At 55.7% G+C, this 25,273-nt stretch overlaps 1 protein-coding gene across 1 annotated transcript in view; it reads right to left on the reverse strand.

The window, feature by feature from the left end:
• Positions 1 to 23,124, reverse strand: part of Hmcn2 (hemicentin 2) — a 129,740-nt gene extending 106,616 nt beyond the window's left edge. The window contains exons 1-6 of the mRNA XM_047524838.1: positions 22,872 to 23,124; positions 10,777 to 10,847; positions 9,522 to 9,680; positions 8,781 to 8,903; positions 558 to 729; positions 182 to 288 (exon numbers count right to left, since the gene is read on the reverse strand). Coding sequence (XP_047380794.1) covers positions 182 to 288; positions 558 to 729; positions 8,781 to 8,903; positions 9,522 to 9,680; positions 10,777 to 10,847; positions 22,872 to 23,124 — 885 coding nt within the window. The remainder of the gene's footprint in view (positions 1 to 181; positions 289 to 557; positions 730 to 8,780; positions 8,904 to 9,521; positions 9,681 to 10,776; positions 10,848 to 22,871) is intronic.
• Positions 23,125 to 25,273: the final 2,149 nt, after the last annotated feature.

The raw sequence follows: 25,273 nt of genomic DNA on the forward strand, positions 1-25,273 counted from the left end.
ATTAATGCCAAACATTCTACTTCCTGTCACCGGTGCAAAGCAGGAGGCTCCTCCTGTTCTTGGCACCCTATTCCTCCCAATATACCAGCACCTCTGCCCACGCCCTAGGCTCCCCAGGGAAGCAGGAGGGAGATGATTCTGGCTCAGTCACCACCCTCCCCTGCAGCCCCGTGTCCCCTACCTTGATGGACCAGAGCCCAGGGTGCTCAGGCTTAAAGGCCACGACCTTGGCTGAGTCAGGAATGTTGAGGAGAACATTGAGGCCCTCGTCCTTCTGCAGGATCCTCCCTGTGGAAGCCCCAGGTGCTGCTCAGTCCTCACCCACCCGTCTCCAGGAACCCACAGCCACCAAGCACCAGCCTCAGCCTTCCCAGGGACTAACAGGACGGTCGCCACACCCCAATCCCCACTGTTAGCTGCTGTCAGCCTTCTTCCTTCCCGCTCACCAGGGGCACCCACCCCGCCTCCTCATTCCAGGAGCTGTGGGTCTGAACCCCTGCCACTCTGTCACATCCTAGGTTTCCAGCTCAGTCTTAGGTCCAAAGGGCAGTACGTACCCAGCGGGTCCCGGACTTCGATCTCAGGCCCAGGCCCACTGAGTGAGATGGTGACCTCCTTCAGGCTGGGGTCAAAGGGGATCTTCCAGGTGTGCTCGCCCTCCTCCTCATGGTCTGTGGACAGCAGGTGCACCTTGGAGGCCTGGATGGCCGACTCCACCCACTTCAGCACCTGGGAGGTACATGTGCGAAGCTGAGGCCACAGGGGCCCTTGAATCTGGCTCACCTGAGGCAGGTCCCTAATGAGCTGCCAGCTGTGTGCTCAATCTAGTCCCATACAAGCCACCCAGGGGCCCAAGTCCACTGTTGCAGTTGGCCTTTTGCTGCTGTGACTAGAGGACCCAGCCAGAACAACTGTAGAGGAGGAAGAGTTTATTTGGGGTCTCACGGTTTCCAAGGTCTCAGTCCACAGACAGCAGACTCCACACCCCAGGGACTCCAGGTGAGGCAGAACATCACGGCGGGAGAGGGTGGCAGAGGGAAGCAGCTCACATGGTGATCAGGGAGCAGAGAGACTCCACTCTCCAGATACAAAATATACACCCCATAGCCACGGCCCCAATGAACCACTTCCTCCACCACACCCCACCTGCCTCCAGCAACTCAGTCAATCCCATCAGGGATGCCTTCCCTGCTTCCGTGGGCTCTGAACTGTGACGCCTGAGTGGAGCCATCCAGAGAGTTCAGTGGAGACCGCGGGGCAGGAGCATGGCCCTCAGCTGGGAAGACTTTTCCCCACCTCTGCACCTGGCAGCTTCTTTGGCACCCGTCACCTCCTCCGGAAAGCTCTCCCAGTGCCTCCTGTGCCTGGATGGACACTGGAGACCTGGGATCTACCCGAACGGGCCGCCCAGGATGGCCCCATGGAACTCAGACTGCTCCCAGCAGCGAGCCTGAGGCTCTGCTGCAAAGACTGAGTCTCTTCCACACCCACGGAAATAGGAGTCCACCTGGTTGCTGTGACTGCCTGTTCATTCTGGACTCCTGCATGTTCTGGGCAGGTCGCACTGAGAATCAGAAGCAGTAAAGACCCTCCGCCTGCCATACCAAGTCACGAAGGCACTATTGGGGAACATACCCCCAAAAGTGCACAGACCTCCTGTTAACAGCCCTTCATCTAGTTGAAGATGAACTTCATTGAGCACAAAATTATTCAGTTTCTCCAAATCCTAACATGGTCTCGGAGCCACCTGCCGCAAGGTGACTGCACCCTGGCTCTCCCCGGCTGCTGTGTCAGGCTCCCCAGGCAGCGCCACGCCCTTCCTGCCGACCAGTTCCTGGGTACTCTTCCTTTCTTGGCTTGAGGTGTCCTCTCCAATTCCAAACGGGTCCTGTCCCCTGCACACCCTCCTCTGCAGCAATCTGCATCCCAACCATTCGCACACACGGCCTGGTGCTGGCTGCGGTTCACACGTGTCCCCCAGAATTCATGAGCTGGAAACCACATCCCTGAATTCATGTGCTCCTGGTGTTTGCAGGAGGGGCTTGGTGGGTATTCTGGGTTAGGCGAGGTCATGAAGGCGGGCCTCATCATAGCTTCAGTGGCTTTATAGGAAAGGAAGGCAGACTCGGGCTGGCAGGCTGTGTGGCCCTCCATGTGATGCCCTCTGCCATGTAACAAAGCAGCGAGAAGCCCTCGCCAGATGCCAAGCAGATGCCAATGGCGCCAGGCTCTTGGACATGCCAGCCTCCAGAATCAGGAGCCACATAAACTTCTACTCCTCATAAATTGGCTGGCTACAGGTATTTTGTAGCAGCAGGAAACATGGAGACAATGCCTCTCTTCTTCCCTCCTGACCCGGGAGCTGACAGGGGCAGGCCGAGGCCTTCTGCCTACCCAGCTGGCCCGAGCTTCCAGCTCACCGGCTGGCACAGAAGCGTGCCCAGGGAGCACCTGTGGCCTCTGTGGTGGTTCCAGGCGGCCAGTCCTCCTCCCCTCCCCCGCTCATGCCTCCTCCTTGGCAACAGCCAGGTCTCCCCGAGTCCAGCAAGGAAATCAGGAAAGAAGAAGCACCCCTCAAGAGTGAGCTGCCTCTTTCCAAGCCATTTGCCTCCAGGAGTGTCCTGTGCACACTGAAAGAAAAGTCACCAAGTGCACGGGTCAGCTCTCTACCTGGCACAGGCACCACAGGTACCTTCAGAAGCTGTCTCAGCTAGCGTCCTCAGCGGGAGGTGGCTGAGGACAAAAGATCTGCAAAGACGCATCTGGTGGCTTAGGTTGGCAAAATTATCAGGCATCGTGATTTTGAAACTCCATATCTCACAGGATAAAGCAAATAAGTGAAGAATTTCTCCTGTAGCCAAATAAAAGACAGCCACAAGTACACAAACTGAGCACAAAATCTGCAGTGTGAAATTTGAATTAGCAATCATATGAACTCAGATAGATGCTAGTCAGAGAGGCAATGTGATCCCCAAATCCCAAGGTCAATGATCACTAGTAGTACCCAGTTTGGGGCTGCTAAGTACCATTCCCCCTTGGGGTTCCTTGGAGGATGGTAAGGCTAGCCTGGAAGAACTGGTTATTCCAGAAAGCAAAGCAGCGCTCAAGACAAGTGGGGACACAGAAAAGGACACAGGAACCAGCTTGCAGGCACTCCCACTGGGTAAATTTGGGACAACCTAAGCCCAAAAAAGAATAACTATAACAATTGAAACACACTGAATTATATAATCCGTGTGCCCCACAGAAAAGAAAAAGCAAAACTGGAACAGTAAAACCGTACTCGCCACCACTGAAATGACTTCCGAAATCCAGAGAAAGAACTGAGTGTGCTTCCTGCCTTTTCAACGGGGTGTGTGCTCGGAGAAGCCGAATCTTCCCTCCTGGTGAATCAAAGCTCCTCCTGGGAGGACACCCACTTAATAGACGGGAAGGAGGTGCAACCAGGACGCCCCAGGGAAACACCATTCCGGGCCGGGACGCGTCGCAGTGGAGGCGCGAGTGGGGAGCCAGGCCTCGCTCCACAGGTGCAGGAGTCACACAGGCAGAGAAGATGGCTGTCGCCACCTTGACCCATATCAAGCTCATCGTCATCGTCAGCCGGAGCAAGAGAGACACCATTTGCCTCTTGATGTGATGTCACAAAATGTACACATGGCACCAACGACAAAGCGTTCCTGCCAAGAACGTTCATCCAACCAGGCCTTCAGACCCACCCAGCTTAGGCAGGAAACAAGGGGCAGAAGAAAAGCCAGGGGCACCACACGGGAACAATCGGAAGCATCCGGAACACTGGGCAGTGCCGGCCAACGCCCCTCCAGCAGCTCAGTGCATTAGATGCTCCAGATCTAAGGGGGCTTCATGGAAGTAATAACCACATAAAATGTAGAGCCCTTGATTAAACCCTGCTCCAACCAAAACGGCTAGAAAAAAATTCTGAGGAAAGTAGATAATTCAAACGCAGTCCAGGAACCTGAGGATGCTCAGAAAGTACTACTAATTTTATTTGATGATACTCTAGGCAACAGTGAGTAAATATTTTTCCTTTAAAAATCTATGCTAGGGGCAGGGATGTGGCTCAGTGGGAGAGCATTTGCCCAGCATGTGCAAGGCCCTAAGTTTGATCTCCAATGCTGAAAAAAAAAAAAATACATGATAAATTATTTATGGACATGGTGTCATGACTCCACAAAAAAGCATAGAGACAGATAAAGCACATTGAGAAAGAATGTTAAGGGTTGTTGGGTCTAGTGATAGATATGTCCTTTTTACTTTTCTGCATCTCTGAATTTCTTTCATAGTAATTTTCAAACTAAAAATCCTTTTTTAAATTAACAGTACACACGACTTGAACAGACACCTGAACAGGCATGGAGGTACACTGTTGCCTGCCAATTCCCGTCAACTGGAATGGTTTCCTGGGTGCTGTTTGAAAATGATGGGGATTCACATTCAGTCTCAGTTACAAAAGGTTCTGTGATTAGCAAGGTCTGCCACAGATATGGGATAAAAGACCGGTGTCATGCATGCTACCTGTCAGCCATGCTGGCTCTAAATCAGTCCGTCAGCTCCACCCCCCATCTGATCTTCCGTGGCAGGGAAGAGAAAAAGAGGAATCGGAAGAATTGCCTGAGATTTAGAAAATGAGGATGTTCTGTTCAGAGTGAGCTAAAACACATGTGGCAAGATTTCAGTTATCACAGCATAAGAATTCAGGGTTCTGAAAACTCAAATGTTTTCATACGTGGAGCTGCTTCGTTTATCTGTTTCTGCCTAGCTTTCTAAGTGATGTGTCTCTTGAAAACGTCCCACCTGTCTTGGCCGAGGAGCAGGAGGAGGCTCTTTGTGCGTGTGGGAGTGGACTGTTAGGAGGAGCCCCCAGGATTCCCAGCTGAAGGGAGCAGAGGCTGGCAAAGCGAGCCACTCCCCAACAGCAAAGAGGCAGCCTTGTGACCAGTGTCCCTCCTCAGGGGAGGCCTGGCCAGGGCGTGGGAGGAAATCCTGACTGAGCAGAGCTACCGGGAGGAGGTGGCAGCCACAGGCAGCAATTACCCAGAAAGCCCCACCCGCTACTGTGTTGCCACCGGGCACAAGCTCCTTCTAGGACGTTCTGGTAGAGGGAAGATGCAGTTCAGGCTACCAGGCCACAGAGAAGGCCCAGACATAGGGTAGCAACCCAGTGACCCCACCACGGGGCAGCCAGCCCTGCACACGTGGCCACTCAGGAGTTAGGGGAGCGGGACCCTCTCTTGCCCACAGCAAGGCCAGGTCCTCTGCCGGGTCCAGCCTGGGAGCAAGGCCTCCTGGACCCTGTGATGGCCGGGGCTCCAGAGCAGGAGTCGGGCGCCTCCTGAGCACAGCTTTCATTAAGCAAGCACAATGTTTACTTGGCGGCGGCGATGGCTTCCAGATGTTAGCGGGGCTGGGGGCCGAGGGCCCAGGATGTGCTGGGGCTCATCTCCTCGTTGCTAATGGGGAAGGAACGAAAAGATCTGGCACTGCTTCCCCGCCAGATGGCTGCCGCTCGGCACTTCAGGCAGATAAATCACCCCCAGAGGCCCTCCCAGGCCACTTGACAGCCAGGGCGGCTGAGGAAACGCAAAGGGAACCGGGAGGCCCAGGGGCCTGAGAACCACAGACCAGTCAACTCGGGGCAGCGGCTGGGTCCAGGGCCCTGCCTGAGGAGGCTGGCATGGAGCAGAGCAGAGAGCCCCGGTGCAGGGGCTGTGTCCTTTGCCAGATGGGCACTGTGGGCACTGGTCCGGGCCCTGTCTTCCTGGGAACCTTTTCCAGAGAGACTGTGATCAAACTAGGGTGCCTTAGAGGCCCGGGGGCTTCGGCCATTGCTAGTGCCTCCCATGGCCTCCTGGCACCTGGCTCCTGCTGGGGCGTCCCAGGCAGTTCCCTTCCACCCTCCCCCACCTTGGGAAGCAGGAGCTCTTTTCGGCTCTCCTGAGCACCGGGGAGGCCACAGCCATGAAGCCTGCGCAAGCTCCCTGCAGGAAGGTGACAGAGCCGGAAGCCAGGCATCCAGGCCCTCCCACCCGCCTCCCCCAGGATGAGCTCAGCTCTCCGGGCCCCTCCCCGTCTAATAATCAGAACCACCTGGTGAGAATCTCCCCACCCACCCTCGCCCTTCCTGTCTTAGAAAGCAGGTCACCTCTTCCCTAGCTGATTCTTAGAACCTGGGCATGTGCTGCTGGGCAGGGGGAGGGCCCAGCCGCACGACCCGCCGCGTGTGTTGGGGAGCCGGCCAGGCGTGCTAAGGAGACAGAGGCCCAGTGCCCTCCTGGGGAGAGACAGGAGGGAATCCTAGGCCAGGGGCGGCTGCAGGTGGATGGGGTACAAGCAGCCCTTCCGCCCCTCCTCCTGCACCCTGGCCCCTCGCATGTCACCCAGGCCAGTGACAGTACACTGAGCCGCGTGTGCTCTGGCCAGAGCCTGGGGTGATGCACTGGGGCCAGGGAGTTCCTGGTCCTCTCCAACCTTGATCAGAAATGCACGTCTTTGAGACAGGCCCGAGGGGCCACGCTGCCTGCCTCCCACACAGCCCACTGTCCACAGGAGGATGCTCACAGCCCCAGACTCCCTGTTGCGGGGAGGAGGCCTCCAGCTTCCTGTAGACACTCCACAACTGGGAGGTGCTGGGTGCCAGGGCAGAGGGCCCTCCACGCTTCCTTCCGTGGCCTCCTCCTGTGCAGCTACTGAAGCTGCCCTGCATGCAGCAGGCGCTCAATAAAGAAGAGCCAGTGTGCGCAGAACACGTCTCTCCTGGCAGCCGGGACGTACTTTGGAAAGGTCCAAGGGCTAACAGCACCCGCACGGTCGGGACTGCTGTAACTTCCGGGGAGGCTTCTCCCATCCGGAGCCCCTCTGTCCCCGGAGAGGGCACTGTTCGCCCCTCCTGGGAGATGACCACAACCCTGGCTGCCCCGGCCATCCCAGGCTTGCCCAATGTCTGGGAACACCTGGGAGGGGCCGCGCCAAGGCATTAGGCCAACAACCACAGAGCTCCGCGTCCGGGAAGGCCAGGTCCCCCTCTCCACAGGCAGCCCGTCCTGGTCATCGGGGGTCCCCCAAGTCAGACCCGTGCTGCCCGCTAGACTCCCACAGCAGAAGGCCGGGACCACAGCCCAGAGCCAGAGTCACCAGGACCCTGCCTGGCAGAAGAGGGACGCCTGGGCACGCCGCCCTCCAGCCCCCTGCCAGGCTCCCTGCATCTGGTCTGCCCCAGCAGGAACCCAGTCCCAGGAAGTTGCTAGAAAGGTCTCCTCAGAAGCAAGGAGCTGTCCCTCCATTCTGAAATGCCCCGCCCTTGCCTGGGGCTCAGGGCCAGGGAGGCTGCCGCGCCAAAACACAAAGGCTGACGTGTCGCAGAGAACCATAAACGCCATCTGTCAACAGGGAGTCACAGCACGCTAATCTAAACACGGCCCTGGAGACCGCTCTCTGCAGCTCATAAATACACGGCCCGCAGAGCTCTCCCGGAGGCCAGCAGGGCTGCCCGACCACAGCCGGCCCCTCAGACTCTGCCTCTCACACCCTTCCCTCTCCAGCACCGCAGGCACAAGGGACCCCAGGACGCCCTCCCACAGCCACTTCACCAGCACCTGCTTCAGGCTGGCAGCCGTACAAAGTGCTGGAGGGTCAGTAGCAAACAGGATGCACAGGGCCCAGCCCTCAGGGAGCGCACAGCCTAGTGATGTTGAATTATCACACAAGCAGAAAAGTGCAGGGAGCTGGGACGGTGTGGTAAAGGAGACTCTATCTCAATGCAAAGTCCAGGAGGCCCCCATGAGAAGGTGTAAGCAGGGAAGAGCTGGAAGAACATGCAGCATGAGCAAAGGCCCTGGGGTGGGAAAAGCAGGGATAGTGAAGAGCCAGTCAAGGCCAGAAAGGAGCTGATTGGTGGGCAAGGGGAAAATATAGACAGTGAGGTGAGAAAGGCAGAGGGTCTCATAAGATGGACGTGCCAGCAGACAACAGGCAGGGACCTGCAGGCAAAACTGCTTTAGGAGAGTCCAGGGGCTTATAAGAGTCAGCTCACACAAGCCCAAGAAAGCCACTGTCAGCCTCAGTGAATCCCAACTCTGTTCAGTGACTTTGTGTCAGTAGCTCCAATGCAGCCAAGGCTGGAGAATTTACACCATGGAAATGGGCATCCCGTTCTTTCCAGAGGGAGGGCTGTTGGCCAGCGTTTAACAGCACAGCCCTGCAGGGAGCCCTCTGCTGCTTGGAAGGATGGGAGCAGCCAGGAGGGACGGCAGGTCCCATAAACAGCCCCAGGATGGAGCAGAGAGGAGGAGGGGCAGGCACAGGAGCAGGACAGGAGGCAGACCCCTGGCTAGTGCTGGGCTCCAAGGGAATCCAGAGGGCAGCACTCAAGCCGCAAGGCTGAGCACCTTCCCAACGACGCAGCCTAGATCTGGGGGCTCCAGTTCTCTCCCACCCACTTGGGCTTCCCAGACTCTGGGGGGATGCTCAGGATGAGCCCACACCATGGCTTCTGCCAAGTTTTCCCAGGTCTATCCTGCTGGCCAGGCCCCACCTGGGGTGCTTGTCCAAGCCTCAGCCTCTTCACCTGCAGAGGTTTTGCCTGGTGAACCCAGAGGACCTGTCTTTGGGGAGGGCGGGAGGGTCAATGGGATGACAGCACCATCCCCTGAACGCAGAGCCTGCAGCAGAGGCTGGGCTACCACTGCTATTTCAGTGCCAGGCAGAGCCACCCAGGGATGCAGGGATGGGCAGTGTCCACCCAACGCCCTGACAGCAGGCCTCACCTCTGCCACTTGCTGCTTGTCCAGGTGGAACACCTGCCCAGAGCTGGTGGAGGCGATCTCCTCGTACGCCAGGTAGCCAGGATGCGTGCGGTCACCACAGTCCCCCGTCAGCACGAAGACCACCTGGAAGATGGACGTGCACAGGCCTGGCTCAGGGCTCCCCTGGCCACTTGCTGCAGTGGTCTGGGCTGAACCCCTTCCTGTCCCATCTAACAGGGATCAGGAGCTGGCCAGGAACAGAGTGGATGCTCCACAAACAAGGTGAAGTCCTGTGACAAGGAAGGCACAGAGGTCAACCTTGGAGTGACCCCTGGAGGCTACAACCAGGAGGAGGCTGTGTGCTCAGACAAGAGTGTGGAGCAGCCTCCAAGCCCTGAGTACGTCCCCAAGAAGGCCAGCTCCCCACCCTCACTGCCAAAGCAAGGAGCAAATCCCCGGTGTGGCCTCTGAATCCTGAGACGGCAGGACATGAGCTGCAAGGACCAGGAGCAGAGGCCACATCAGTGTGAAGATGGATGCACAGACTGGGGTGCGAGAGGAGGGCACATGGACGTCACCAAGAACAAGCATCGCTTGCCAGGGAGGCAGGGCCCGGCCGGGCCCAGACCCGGGAACACACTCACAATTCAGCAGATGCTGTGCTGGCAGGGTTGTGGCTGTGGCTGGCGGAGGCTGGTGGAGGCCGGCCTCTGCTCGCCAGGCGGAGCCTTGGGGTTCCCCCTCCAGCCCCGGGCGGCTCACCTGCGACTGCTTCAGCTGCAGGAGCCGCAGCAGCTCCTCCTTCTTGTGATGGTCCTTGGCGCGGGCATCCGAGAAGACGTAGATGAAGGAGCCGGGGTTGGCGATCTCCACCGCAGCTTTGATGGCCCCCACGCTCATCTCTGGGCAGTCGCCACCTCCCTGCGGTGGGGACACGTCAGCGGCCTCCAGAGGGGACCCACCCAGAGACACCTCCAGGGCCAGGGGGAGCGAAGAGCCACCTGGAGCTGCACTGGTGCCCCGCCCCAGGGCGGTCGGACTGCGGCCCTGCTTCGCCCGCCCGGAGGAACCGCGTGTCACCCAACCAGGGCAAGCTAAGGGAAGCTCGGCCACCAGCCCTGCGAGGGCGCCACAGTTCACCCCCCACACACACACGTATGGGCGGCAGAAACTAGCCACCAAGCCCACACGCGCATCTAATTACCATGTGATGAGTGCTACAAGTGGGGACAGGGATGGGACATCTAGCAGACAGCCAGCCTTAGATGACGAAGGGAGGGAGGGGCGGGGGAGAGCAGGCCACCGCCTCCGCAGATCCGTCCGCCCGCCCGCAACCTGCCCGGGTCCCGGTTCCTTCAGAGAGGTGCACCCTCGCCTCCGCCCTCCCGCCAGGCCCTCTGCGGGGCGCTCCCCAACCAGTCCCGGCCCCAGCAGCAGGATGTGCCCGGTGCCTTCTCAGCAAATGCTCATTCACCCCACGATGACTTACTGAGCCCATCCCAATGCGGGGCCTGTTCTGGACGGTGGGGGACCTGGCAGGGGACGAGAGTGGGGTCTCTGCCCTCTGTCAGCTGGAGGTCTCAGTGGGCGGGGCCAAAGACAGAGGCTGAACCAAGGTATCTGGTGTGGCAAAGGACCCCAGGTGGCTGTGGGTCATGAGATGCAGGCTCCCGCCCAGTTTGGGGTTTGGAGCTGACCTGTCTCACATTCTCCCTCAGCTGGGCACCATGTGAGCCTCTTTCTATCCTGTGCATTCACTCATTGAAGAATAAGCACCTACTGTGTGCCAGGTAGAGGGGCTTTGGGAGGTACTTGGTTCACTGAATGAAGGACGAACCCAATAAGTACAGCTGTCCAGGGCCCCCAAGGTGGGCTGCCAGCCTCCAGCAGAGTGAGGCAGTTCATGGCAGTGGGGTGGGAGAAGGCCGCCATCTTGGCTCCCTGGTGAGCTAAGATCTGGGCCTCTGTTGTGCACTGAGATGAAGGAAGATCAGCGGCAGGGGCAGGGGCAGCCCACCTGCACATAGAGTTCTCTCAGCTCCTTCTGAAACACCACTGGGTCCGCCGTCAGGGTCACTGGGCCAATATCTGTGGGGAGGAGAGAGGGGCCCAGAGCTCAGCGGGGCAGAGTGGGGCGAGGGGCAAGCCCAGTTCCCACTCCAGCAGCAGTTCCCAATCTTTGTGCCAAGACTCCCAGGGAAAGCCCACTCTGCCGTCCAACCCACACCCACTCCCATGGGGAAAGGGATTCTGGGAAATGGAAAGGGAAACAAATAACCATTCCAGAACACAAAGCAAGCATCCCACACTGGATTGATCAATAAGAGTGAAGCCTTCCAGAAACTCCAACTACGTATGGGCTCGTTCAAAGATGCAGTGAGGAAAAAGGACACAGAGGCTGGCCACCCTCGAATTTGGCAGGGGGAGGAGCAATGGGAACACCCGGCCATGCTTGGGAACACAAGACGGTCCAGCCCCTTGGGAAGAAAATGGAAGCTTCTAAAGAGACAACCACACATCCACCACGTGATCCCCATTCCACCCCTATTTACCCACAAGAAATGAAAACACATCCACATGAAGGATTGTACTCAGTGTTCACAGTGGTCCTGTTCATAATAGGGCCAAACTGGAAGCAAGCCAAATGTCCATCAACCAGGGATGGACAAACTGGTGTATTCATGTAGTGTTCCCCTTTACCCATGGGAAAACACCCCAGGACCCCAGCAGATCCCGAAACCAGATAGTAGCAAACCCTGCGTATGACTTTTTCCCCATACATACAAACCTCTGATAAAGTTTAATATATAAATTAAACACAATAAGAGCTAATGATAGCTAGTAATAAAATAAAACAATTGTAACAATGTAATATGATACAATTGCTCACATCTCTACTCTCTCTACTCTCGTTCTTTGCCACCATTATCCAGTAAAATAAGAGTTATTTAAACATAAGCTCCATAATGCCAAGACGGTTAACCTTGGGCAACAACCAGGTGGATCAAAAACCTAGACGGCTACTGAGTGACTGACAGGGAGGTAGCATATACAGGTTGGATACAATGGACAAAGAGGTGAGTCACTCTGGTCAGGGTGGGACAGTGTAAGATGTCATCACGCAACTTGGGGTTGTATGCAATTTAAAACATATGGATTCTGGGCTGGGGGCAGAGCTCAATGGTAGGGTGCTTGCCTAGTACGTGTGAGGCCCTGGGTTTGACTCCTAGTGCCACCAAGGGGAAAAAAATTTAAAAACCTATGAATTGTTTATTTCTGGAATTTTCCATTGAACATTTTTGGAACTTGGCCAGCTGTTGGTATCTGGAACGTTGGAAGTGAGCTGCAGATGAGGGGGAACTACTGTGATCAGGTCCACTCAGCAGTGAGATGGAGGAGATGACTCACACAGGTCCCAGGGTTGGATCTCCCGTATGCGGTGCTGTGCGAGGGAACGACAGGGCACCTGCTGGGACACGGTGCCACCTATAGAAGCAGAAGGCCAGCAGTGGCCTGCAGGCTGGGGAGCTCAAGGGCACAGAAATGGGGACAGAACGGAGCCTAAGGGGACAGGAATGCTCCATATGGTGACAGAGTGTGGGTTCTGCAGGGTGTCATTTGTCACAAGTATACAGCCAAGATTTGTGCATTTCGGTTAAATACAGAAAGGGTCAGCCGGGCGCGGTGGAGCACACCTGTCATCCCAGCTACTCAGGCGGCTGAGGCAGGAGGATCTCAAGATGGAGGCCAGCCTCAGCAACTTAGAGAGCCCCAGTCTCAAAATTTAGAAAAAGAAATGCTAACCCTGGGGGGAGGGGCAGGCAGGTGAAGCAAGGGCAGCAGGACTTCCTCACAGGTACCTGGGCCACACGGTCAGGGCACAGCCTCCATCACGCTCTTCTGCCTGTTTGCTTCTGTCTGAAATGTTCCCTCTAAGCCAGCAGTCATGGAGGTCGTGACCGCCCACAGGACAGTGGGGCGCATGCACACAAGGCCAGGGTTCCTAGGAGCCCGAGGATGCGACCGGCAGTGGCCGGGGCCAGTCGGGGGCAAGCTTGTGTGGAGATCTTAGGAAAATATTTAAGTCCTTGATTGACCCCTAATAATGGACTCTTTCTAGTTTAGGAATTCCCAATCCAGTCACCCTACAGAACTTCCATACTAGTCAGTCAGCAGACCTCAGAAAAGGGAGGTCCCTTGGAGAAGGGTGGAATGGGGATCACGTGGTGGATGTGTGGTGGTCTCTGTAGAAGCTCGCGTTGTCTTCCAAAGGGGCTGGACCGTCTCGCGTTCCCAAGCATGGACGGGTGTGCCCGCCGCCCCCTCCTGCCAACATCCCTCCCCTAGAAGAGGGAGCCTGTGGAATTTCCCAGCGTTCACGCACAGTTATCAAGGACAAAGCTGGACGCCGGTTCCCCTGGAGACGCTGGCCCCCGTCTGTAGGTCTGTCTGTCATGTCGCACACCCCTCCGTCCCTCGCCTGCTCTGGACTTACCAGGCCCTCCCCACACCTCTTTTTCTCTGGACTCAATAATTATGAATTCAGCTTAAACCCAGCAGCTGGGCCCTCAGCCTCTGACCGCAGAGGCTGGGCTCCTGGGTCCTCCACCAGCCACAGGGCCTCTGGGGCTCGGTCACTGTTCCAGGCCTGTTTCCCCACCTGTAAAATGAGGCTCCTGAGAGCAGCCCCTCTCCGGATCAGGAGCCAGTGCTGTGACCTCAGGGGCCAGGTGGGCAACACCCAGCTCAGCGTGGGACCCCCCACTTTGTCAGGTGGCCTCACGGTGGAGGCAGCCAAAGACCGTCTTGCGTCAACAGGTGGCCCTCAAATTCTAGTTGCACTAAGAAGAGGAGTTTTTCTCAATATTAGCTATTTCTCTATTTATTCAACCTCTTAGCTCCGAAGCCTATGCCCTTTGCCATCGGGTATGCTGCCCCCACACCCGACAATGATGGTGACAATGACAGCGGCCACTCCTGTCGGAAGAGGGACTCAGCACCAGTGTCTTGCAAGCATTTGCCACATGTGCTCATAAGCGCCACGTGGCGGCCTGTGGCGCCCACTGCCTGTCGCGCCCAGCGTACTGAGGAGAACACGCTGGAGATGAGCCACCTGCCGGGAATGCAGCGCAGGAGCAGTGGAGATGGCACCAGGTCTGGGTCCACCGTCCCCAGGTCCAAGCTGCTGACCACATGAGGCTGCAGATTCTCAGAATGCACTCCCTGTCCCTCCTCCCTGCTCCTGGGGGGGAGGGAGGTCTGTGACTGAAGGTGGGCACTGCCACACGGCTGGGCAGAAGTGGCATGCAGTCCCTCAGCGCGGGGCTCACTGAATGCAGGGACACTGACTCTGTGACCTTGGCCACTTGAGCTGGCCTCCAGCAGGAGAGCCCAGAGCCGTGTCTCCACACCAGGGAGGGTGTGCGGCCGGCAGCAAGGGCTCTCGGATATGCGGGGAGCATGAACCAGCAGAAGGCCCAGCCCTTCCCGGGTGCACCAGCCCCTCGCCCAGCCTCGGGTGTCCCAGTGCAGACCACCAACAGGACAGCCAGGCACTCAGAGTCCATCTCAGGAAGAGCCCATGTCCAGGACTCTTCCTGGGGCCGCCCTCCCCTCCCTTCACTGGGCCTGAATCCTGAAGCCAACTCCAGACATACACATGATCCTTCTCCTGCTCAGTGACCCCCAGCAGGGCTCCCCACTGCCATCACCACGGGCCAGTTGCCCACCCTCTGCAGGACTCAGCTGGACAGGGAGAGAACGACTCCGGGCTGCTGGAATCTGACGGAGCCATCGATTCTTCTGTTCCCAGCAGATGCTGATCCCAGTCCTGCTCCGACCCTTCTCCACCCCCCAGCTCTCCTCCTCAATTCAGGGACACTATTGTGGGAGCAGCTACAACTAGGACTAAATCCCCATGAACGGGACGTTGGCTGTGGACCCCTCTGGCTGGACTGCAGGTCCATGACAGGCTGCCATCTTGCCTGGTACAAAGCAATCCCTCCAGAATCACATGTGAAGTATGCAGATAATGAGTGTGTTGGGGGTCCTCGGGGAACAGCCCAGCGCGTGCCCCGGAAGCTGACCTAAAGCCTGAAGCCACTCCTGGGAGCCCCCGACCCTTGATCCTTTGTTTCACCCTCTAGTTCTTCTCTGCAGGCAACCTGGGCCTTCCCTCCCAGCACCCGTCTCTTGCAAAGCCCCAGCCTAGAATACCCTTCCATGAGGGGCTCCCTGGCCCAGCCAGGCCACTCCTGGATGGCTGTCATGGCATGAGCCAGCCTGGTGCCCAGGGACCCCTGATCCACTCATCATTCATTTATCCAGCGTGTGATTCTGCGTCAGAATGGCAGAGGAGCCTGGTTCAGCCCACGCCCCCCAGGTGCTCACGCTCCCAGACTCGGGCAGAGGGCCCGGCTGTGGAGCGAATGCCCGCCTCAGAGCCAGGGCTGATCATGTCTATTTCATGATGAAACATATGCAGATCAAAACCGGGCACCATTTCTCACCTATGAAATTAACATAACATCTTTTTAGCACTCTAAAGAGAGTGACATCCCAGTGCTGCAGGGACGCAGGTGAACTGCGGTCTCGTGCGCTGTCCACAGGAGGGCAAACGGCACCGCGCTTCCGGAGGCCAATTTGGCAGCCGTGATCAAAATTAAATTGCTCATGCTCTCTGACCGAGCAGTCTCGTTTCAGGGAATCCGTCCTGTGGATCCACCTGCAAATGTGTGTGTGTTTATGGTAGAGACTGCGAGCGACCTGTTTTATACGGGAGAGGGCCGGTGGGTACGTTAAGATAATTCCTCCTGAAGCACCTTATGTCATCATTAACGATGACAGGCAGCAGTACATGGAAGGACAGCCGTGACAGCCCATGGGAGTGGTCTGCTGCAGGACACTCTGAGCTTTTTTTTTTTTTTTCGGTGCCAGGTATTGAACCCAGGGGCACTTAACCACGGAGACACATCTCGGCCCTTTCTATTTTGTATTTTGAGATTTTGAGACAGGGTCTCTCTGAGTTGCTCAGGGCCTTGCTAAGTTGCTGAGGCTGGCTTTGAACTTGCAATCCTCCTGCCCCAGCCTCCCAAGCCACTGGGAATTACAGGCATGTGCCACTATGCCTGGCTCTATGCACTATAATTTTGAAGTTTAAGTATGTGTATACAAGTGAATGTCCACACACACACATAGCCTAGAGAGACACCAAAAAAATTTTTTAAGTGTTTGTATGTCTTCTAAGTTGTGTTATTTTTAAACAAGTATAATTTTGCAATTATTTTGTTTTGGGGTGCTAGGGATGGAATCCAGGGTCTTGGGCACACTAAGCACGTGTTCTACCACTGAGCCACAGCCCTAGCCCTGACTCTGCAGAATCGGGAAACAGATTGTTACCAAAAGAGCTAAGCCTGGTGCCAATACTTCACAAAGAACACAAAGAGCACACAGAGCAGTCCCGTCTGTGGAGTCAAATGCAGAAGTCTAAGCAAAGTGCTGGCAACTGGACTCCGGCTGAGTGTTAGGGAGAAATCCACTGTGCAGAGGCAGAGCTGGGGCGGGCAATGCAGAAATACCTCCAGATTAAGAAATCACACTCTCAGGTCGACAGGAGGAAGGACTCAGGAACTTCTCGGCCAAGCCCAGATAGTCGCTCGCTGAAGCTCAGCACTGTCCCTGGGTGGGAGTTTTGCTTTTCTTTTTTTTTTCTCCATCTTCGGTGCTTTTTGTGTGTCGGTGATAAAAAAAAAAAAAGCATCATCCTTCACTGACGCCCAAAACCTCACACCAAGAACCAGCATCAGACCACGGTGTGAAATCAGAACGAGACAAGATCGATTGCAGCCACCATGGCTACTTGGCATTGTTCTACCAGTTCTTGCTGATGAATAACACAGATATTTAAGATAAAGGAAACATTTGATCAGAGGAGACAAGGTTATAATTTGGACGGGCTGTGGCTGTCAGCCTAGATCTGACTCAAGACATGACCCAAAAGATCAGTTAGAAAATTGAAAAGAAAATAAATATGTGAAGAGGAATTGCTTTCCAACATAATAGCGACGCTCACTTCCAAAAGAGAAAAAAGCAATGGAAAAAAATATCCTGGTCAGAATAGTAACAAAACCAAAATATTTAGAAGTGATCTTTAAAAGAAATGGGCAGAACTTACAAGGAAAAAACTATCAATCTTTTCTAAAGGAAATAAATAGGGGAACAGAGGAGAAGCCTGCCTTCTGAGGAACAGGTGAATTTTTTTTGAATAATAATTCTTCCCAAGGTCAAGATTGGACACGATTCCAAGCAGAATCATAACTGGACTTTTTGTGGACATTGACGTTTTTCTGTCTCATCTGAAAGAACAGATGCTCAAGAAGACTTTGAGAAGGAACCACAGGAACAAAAAGATAGAGGGCGGGGGGCAGCTCGGTGGAGCTGGCGTGGCAGGCACAGGCCCGTGTCCACCGCGCCTCGAGAAGAGAGCAGGCAGAGGACCGGGAGGGGCTGACTTCGTGCCTTTGGAAATGGGTGGGGTCTGGGAGATCAAGGGCAGAAGGTCCCGGCTCTCCTTAGGAAGGCTGCCCCCCGCCACCCCAGCACAGGGAGGGCTGAGCAAGCCGCTTGACGCCCCTGGAGCGGGAGGTCACAGAGACGCCACGCTTGACTCACCTGCACATGTGGGAAGGGGCTAGAAGACCCCCGAGGTGGTAATCCAGAGATGGACACATGGGTACGAAGGCAGGTGTGGCTTAACATAGGCACATGTGGCTACATCTGCAAATATGGGTGAGATACAGCTGGATGCCCAGGTTCTGTGCACGACACGGACCTCGCTCATCAGCCGAGGGAGGGCCGAGAGGCAGGGACACCTCGGTGGCAGCAAGCACCCTCAGCTTCAGAGTCTGGAGGCTAATGCCCTTCCAACAACAGGAAGCAGGGCTCCCCGAGGAGATGGCTGCAGGAAACACAGGTAGCCGGGAGCACCCTGCAGTGACAGGATGTAGGAGGGGCTCCAAACTTAGATGTAAATATATATATATATATACTTCTAAATGCCACCGAGACACCAATGGGAGCACGTCGGGGTCACAGGAGGCCACTGAATGTGCTCCCAATAGCCAAAGCTTAAAAAATTGAGCCAGAAAATAGAATAGTCTTGGAACATGAAATGGAGTATAAAATAAATACCCCTGGTTCCATGTTGATGTAAACATATGGTTAAATAAATGAACGAGGAAGAAAGGAGAACTCTCTTTCGGTGGGAGGTGGCAGAGGGGATGGACCCCCTTGGCACTTTACCCCTGAGCCACATCCTCAGTCTTTTTTATTTTTTATTTTGAGACAGGGTCTCACTCAATTGCTGAGGCCGGCCTTAAATTTGCGATCCTCCTGCCTCAGGCTCCCAAGTCACTAGGATTACGGGCGTGCACCACTGGGCCCACAGAAGAGGGCTCTCGCTGGAGAAGAATTCTGAGTAACTGATGCAGCTACAGTCACCTCCAGGTCGCAGACTCGCCCTCCTGCTCCCCAGTGTGGGCTGCAGTGGCTTTACTCCAGAGAAGAACGGCCTCTCGGTGGAGAAACCTGACCGCGTGCAAGCAGAGGGTGCCCCGTGACAGTGGCACTGTGTCTCTTGGGTCTTTATCCCCAAAACACACGTCTAACTTGAGAAAAGCACCTGACAAATCCCAGTTGAGGGATAAGATACCTGACCAGCCCTCCTCAGTCAAGTTCAGTGGAAACCAGCCTTCCAGAGGAGCCAAGGAGACAGGACAATTGACCACAATGTGGGGTCCTGGGGCAGAAAAGGGGTACCAAAGAGAAACCGAAGATACCTGAGTGAAGCGTGGACTTTAGTTGGAAGAGCACAGCCACACCAATGTTCATAGCGGCTCAATCCCAGTAGCTAAGCTATGGAACCAACCCAGGTGCCCTTCAACAGATGAAGAAACAGATGAAGAAAATGTGATACATATACACAATAGAATATTACTCAGCCATGAAGAAGAATGAAATTATGGCATTTGCTGATAAATGAATGGAATGGAGAATATTATGCTAAGCAAAATAAGCCAATTCCCCAAAACACCAAAGGCCGAATGTTCTCTCTGATACACGGGTGCTAACTCACAATAAGCAGGGGAGGGAAGAATAGAAGTTCATCCAATTAGACAAAAGGGAATGAAAGGAAGGGAGGAGGGATGGGAATAGGAAAGACAGAAGGATGAACTGGACCTCACTTTCCTGTGTTTGTATATGAATACATGACCAGTGAAACCACACCATGGACAAGCACAAGAATGGGAAGTCATGCCATGTATGTATGATACGTCAAAATACACTCTGCTGTCATGAGTAACTAAAAAGAACAAACAAAAAATGAAAAAACAAAGTTAGAAAAAAGAAGGAGCGAATCCACAGCGGCTCATTCTTTGTGTAGATGTCCCACAGTAACGTAAGACATTCAGAACCAGGGACTGGGTGTTACCCTCACAGTAATTCCACAAATCCAAAACTTCTCTAAAATAAAAGGCTTATTAAATGTTTTTAAAGAAAAGATAATATGAGGCAGAATTCACTCTATTTGTACAAATTATAGAGACTAATAATAAATATGATGGGCTCCTGGCATAAGAATGATCATAAAATAGAACAGACTGGAAAGCCCAGATAGATTCCGGATAGATGAAGCGACTTAGTATATACAAGGTTCAAATGGTGAAGAAAAGAGTTATTTGACCAAATGCCCCCAAACAATTGATTATCTCAACGTAAAAGAATTACATTTGTTTCCTATGCACACCCTGCAACAATTATTTTTTTTATTCCAGGTGAAAGGATTAAATGCCAAGAGAGAAAAACACAAAAATCTAGCAATGTCTAACTAATTTTGTAATTGAAAATAAAAAAAAACCTTTATAAGCACATATGAATAAATCACAAAAGGGAAGGAAATCAATAGATTTCATGAACATTGAAAACCTCGGAACCTCAACAATATTGGAAGAAGAAAGACCAGGGAAAACACTAACCATGGGACCTCTTAACCTCCCCAAGGTCAAGTCCGCCTATCATCTGAAAACAGCCGCGCAGCTCCCAGTGGAAATGTTAGCAGAGAAACTGATGATTTACAAAAGAAGAAAATCACACACGCAAACAAGATCTCATGAATTGTTCAAACCATATTAAGCCTTGTGAGTAATTAAAACTGGAACATTTTCCATCTTTGGAATTAGGAAAAAAATATGTTTTTTGTTTGTTTGTTCTTTTGTTTTGTTTTTATACTGGGGACTGAACTCAGGGAGCTTTACCACTGAGCCACATCTCCGTCCTTTTCATTTTGAGACAGGGTCTTGCTAAATTGCTCAGCCTCAAGCCTGGAATCCTCCTGCCTCAGCGCCCAAAGCACTGGGACTCCAGGCCTGTACCCCCGCGCCCAGCGGGGAAAACAGGTGCTTTTATTCTCATTCCCAGTGTTGGCAGCTGCACAGAAAGAAACCACCTCGGTCACTTCTGGTGAATGTTTAAATCCTGAAACCTTCTGGAAAACACCTTGAAGAGCCACCCATCCCTCAGCATGTGAAAATGGCCTAGGAACGCCACTGGGAGAAACAACCCTGTAGACAGACCGAAGATGCAAAGATTTTCGACCCAGGAGTGCTTTTTGTAACATTTGACTAGAAAAAAAAAATCTGAATCTAAATTTCCAGTCAAAGGAAACAACAAATTTCCACCATTTCTACTCTGGGAACATGCCACTTTTTGCATTAAAAAAATTATTGAGAACATTTCCAAAGCACAAGTCCCTTTCCACGAAGCCTGTGCAGTCCAAGACCACTGCTGTCCACCCTGACTCCCCTCCAGGGCTGCCAGCGCGCAGACCTGGGGGCCAGTTGGCTAAAAGCCCTGATTCCCAAGCGTTCTTCCACCCAGAGTTCTGTCTGCTGAACCAAAGGACACAGCCGGCCCTGATCCTCGGCGCCAGCCCTGCTGCCGGCTCCAAGCCCATAGAAGGAAATTCGAGGTCTCCAAACCTCAGAGCAGGCGGGCGGGGCTGCTCCAGCCTGGGCTTCCCCTTCCCTCCTCCCACGCACACCTGCCTCTCCCTGTCGGAACGTCCTGCCCTTGACCAGCAGCTCCAGGCCCCCCAGGAGGCCTCTGCCCTGTGTGCACAGCACCCAGCACCTGCCAGGAAGCCGTCAAAACCCATCGACCTTCATTCCTGTTCCTCCAGCCACCCTGCAGTGTGGCTTCCTGAGGAAGCCTCTCTTTGGTCCCCTCCCCTGATGACCCACCCAAGCCAGGAGCTGGCACCTGAACCAGCACCTGCCACCTTCTGCTCTCTACCTGGCCTGTCCCCACCCGGCTGCTCACTTCCATGGGGAGCCTCACAGGCCTCCACCCACATTCCAGTGTCCATTGATGCAGAGGTCCCCTCCACACGGGGGAACCTGGAGGTGTCTCGAGGGACACGCTGACCTGGGAACTGGGAAGGAGGATGGATTTTTAGCTTCAGTGAGGACAGAGTGACAGGCTGAGCCTGGAGGGGGTGGAGAGCTGCACACCCACTCAGCACAGGGGGACAGGAAGGGGACGGGGTGGGATGGGGTTCTCTGAAGCTGATGGCCAGGGAGGAGGCAGTGAGGACAGCCCTCAGGAGCCCCGTCCCAAGCCTCTGTCCATCCCCAAATGACTGTTGTCCTGCCCTGAATAACAAACGGGGGTTATGAATTATGTCACCCTGGCAGGTGGCCTCAGGGAAGTCTCATTGGTGTCCAAGTCTCAGTTTCTCCCGCCGTGAGATAAAGGGGTGGATGAGATGATCTCTAAGGTCCTGCAGAGCGAGGTCTCTGCAAACCCAAGAACCATCTCTCAAGCAGGTGAGAGAGCCAGAGAGAGACAGGGTGACCCGGGTGCCAGCTGAAGCCCACACACAGTTCACACCCCACCTCCTCATAAGCCCCAACTGCCCCCTGGCCCGAGGTGGGAGCTCTCCTTTCCATGTTCCCAGAATCTTTTCTAGAGCCTGCTGAAGCCCAGAACTCCTGAGAGCAGCCGGGCCTCCCAGCCCCTGGCCAGCAATCTCAGCCTGACGACGCTCAGAAGAGCTTTCAAGTGCCTGTATGATGTTGTGATTCATAAATGCAAACTCTTCTCTGAGGGCTTACCAGCAAGGTCATCGAGGATCCCGCAACACAAAAGCTTCTCAGCGCATTTTTGCAAGGAATCTGCATTTCTTCCCCCTCACCCCTTTTTAAAGCGATCCTTCTGGGTAAAGAGTGGATAGACACTACTCTGCCCTACTCTGCCATAAGTTTAAATTTTTCCCCCTACTCTGCCATAAGTTTAAATTTTTTTCACTAGAAGCAAAAATGTTGGGAGGCAAAGTGTCTTGATGCTCAAGGTTGGGAGCCTGCAGTACCCAGCCCTTGAAGGAACTTTTCACGTAGGACTTCCCCGGAACCCTTTCAAGGGCGTGCCCCTAACACAGCTGAAAGGAAGGGGGCTTGTGGGCAGCAGGGGTACACCTGCAGGGGAAGATCTATGGTGGGGGTACCCCCCAGTGAGGACCGGCAGGTGGGGCGCCCCGGCTGCGCCGCGGTATTCCTGAGGAATATTCCGAAGGAAAGCGCAGGAGAGGAAAAATCCCTATACGGTGAGCTCCTCTGTGGGTTCCACAGTGTGCCCCTTTTGCCCCTGCTTTTGGGAACTGGGAGCGAATTCTAAGAAACAACGAAAGTGAAAACACAAATCCTCTATAGGCGCCTGGCGCCTCATTCCAACACCTCAGCAAGTCTCCACGTTTCTTTCATGGCTGGAGAAAGAGAGGCTCGGGAGAGTGAAGTCACGTGCGCTGAGCCCCCAGCTCTCTTCTGCCGTCCTGCTAACCTAGGAGGCGCGGGAGAAGCGGCTAGAGAAGGTTCCTGGTGGAGGGAAGGGACACTCGGAGGCCTGCCCTCTGTGCCCAGGGTCCCGGCAGCGCGAATGTGCCAAGACGGCGCCCCCGCCCGGTCGCAGCGCAGCCCGCACCCGTCACTTGCGCCCAGGGCGCAGAGGCTGGCAGGCTGGCAGGTGAGCGCAGCAGCCGTCGGGGGACGCGGGGGGCGCTACCTGGGTCGTGGAAGGGCACCAACGCGTAGTTGGCGATGGCCTGGCTGCGGCTGCTCAGGGTCCGCTCCAGAATGCGGGAGGCGCCGTCGATCACCTGCATCAGGTCGTCCCACATGGAACCAGTGACATCGAAGACGAAGGCCAGAGTGGCGTCCCCGGTAGTGGGGGACAGCGCCGTCCCGGGCGTGCCAGTCACCGCCGCTGCGGCGGTGACTGCCACCAGTAGCCCCAGGAGCGGTGCCCGGGGCATCATGTTGAGTGTGGCCGACTGGCTGGCCGCTGCCGTGGAGGCGGCAGGTCGCAGCGAGCTCGGTCACTCCGGTGCACCAGCGGCCGCCCAACGCGCGGCTGCAGCGCTGCGCCTCGCTCCGATGCTCGCGGGACAGGGGCGCGCGGCGGGGTCCCCCTGCTGGAAGCCCTAGGCGGGTCCTAGAGCCCACCCCCTTCAGGGTCACGGCCCGCCTCCTCCGCTCCCCCCACCGTGACTCAAACTTTCCCAGCCCCGCTGCTCGCCAGCCCAGACCCGAGGTTAGAGGAGGACGCGGGGCTGAGCAGAAGGGAGGTGGGGCCGCGGCCAAGGCGGCGAGGGACCCGGTGCGCGGGAAGCTGCCGACACCTGCTCCTCCCGCCGCCGTCTGCGCGCCCACGCGGGGCCGCTGCGGGGGAGGGAAAGGGAGGGGGCAAGGCGACCTGCTGTCATCCCCCAGATGTGGCCAAAGCTGGTCCTCGCCTTTGTGACTTCCTCCACCCAGCAACCTCCCGCCCCCATAGAACACACTCTTCCCCTCCCGCTGCCTCTTCCAGGGCACCGCACAGCGCTTCCCACTTATGACAATTATTACTGTCACAACCAGCGGCCCTCGGCTTGGAACCCACGTGCTCAGCATGCCTGTTCCGAGTTGTTTCCCTGAAGCTCACTGCGCCCCTAGGCTGTGGTTTCTTCAGGTCCCTGCGGGTGTAGCACCCTTAACCAGGAGGAAGCCCCCCACCTCATGCCTCCCCCTTACCCCCGCTTCCCCTTCCGCTTCCCTCGCCCCACCTGAGGCTGTGCAGCTCCCACACCTGTTCTCTGAGCCCTCCTAGCTGCCAGGGCTGTGTAGCCAGGGTCCTGTCTGGAGGTCTGCACCTTCCACCCCCACAGTGAGCTCTGTGGCAACAGGGACCCGGTACCCAAAGAAGTTCTGACACCTGCATGGGCAGCTAGTGTCAGAATCTGGACAGCTGGGAGTTGGCCAAAGTGTCAGGGGTCTGGCACCACGCATCCTCGGGGACTCGATTCTAAACCAGGACAAGGATCCTGGGGAGGGTCTCTCAGGTTGGGGCTCCTGTGGAGCCGTCTGTCTCATGGGGTATGGCAGAAGCTGGGTCCCCAGAGCTAGCGTGGGAGTAAAACTCACAGCAAGGCTGGATGGGAAGTTGAGTCACCTGCACTTGTGAACGCTGGCTCTTTAAATCTCCCTGGGCTAAGGCTGCAATTGCCCCCAGAGTCTGGGCAGGGCTGAGCCAGCTGTTGGAGAGAAAAGAGAGGCCCCAGCTGTGGGGAGGGAAAAAAACAGGAGCCAGGAACCAAGTGGTAACATGGTAACATTTCAGACCCTGTGCAGAGGACCTGTGGGGACAAACTGGCCCTTTGGTCACTCACACCACACACATTTGCTGCACCTGAAGCGAGTGTCCCACACTCTGCAAGGCACTGTTGGGACTGCGGGGAGGAGGGGGACAGACTGTAAAGATGCGAGGACAGATTCCCGCCCTGGGGAGAAGAGCGTGTAAACAAATAATTCTAAGTCAATGAGATAAGTGCTAATGGAGGAGTTACCCAGAGGCTGGGAGCCCAGAGGACGGAGTTGGAGCCTAGGGGTCACAGAAGGCCACAGAGTGAGCCTGAGAAGGCCTCAAGAGCAAGAGGGGAAGGGCATTCGAGGATGGGAACAGCAGCTGCAAAGGCAGGAGCCAGGAGGGACCCCCGGCATGCAGTCCAGCGTAACTGGAGGGGGACAGCAGAGGAGAGGACCAAAGCCAGGTCGTGAGGGACCCTAACTCCCTCACAAACCCTCCCAGCGTTTCCGAGGAGGCTCGGGGGAGCTCTTCAAGGATGCCAGTGTCCTGGTCTCAGTCACATTCAGGTGGCAGAGCAGCACAAGCTCAGGGGTAGGCCTTGAGGAGCCTCCAGGGTTCCCGCGGCCCCACCACCCTGGCCCTGCCTCCAGGGTCCCTTGGGGACACAGGAAGGATGCTAGAGAAGGTCTGAGCCCCTCTTCACGCCTCCTCCCCCAGTGGCCTGGAGAGGAGCCTTGAGCAGGCGCCCACCGTCCACAGGCTGCACCAGGGTGTGACATCTGCAGGACGCGCTGCCTGCCCAGGGCGGCGGGGGCGCTGCCCCAAGCATGGGGTTTGGGGTG

The sequence above is a fragment of the Sciurus carolinensis genome, chromosome 14, assembly GCF_902686445.1.
Source record: "Sciurus carolinensis chromosome 14, mSciCar1.2, whole genome shotgun sequence".
Lineage (NCBI taxonomy): Eukaryota > Metazoa > Chordata > Mammalia > Rodentia > Sciuridae > Sciurus > Sciurus carolinensis.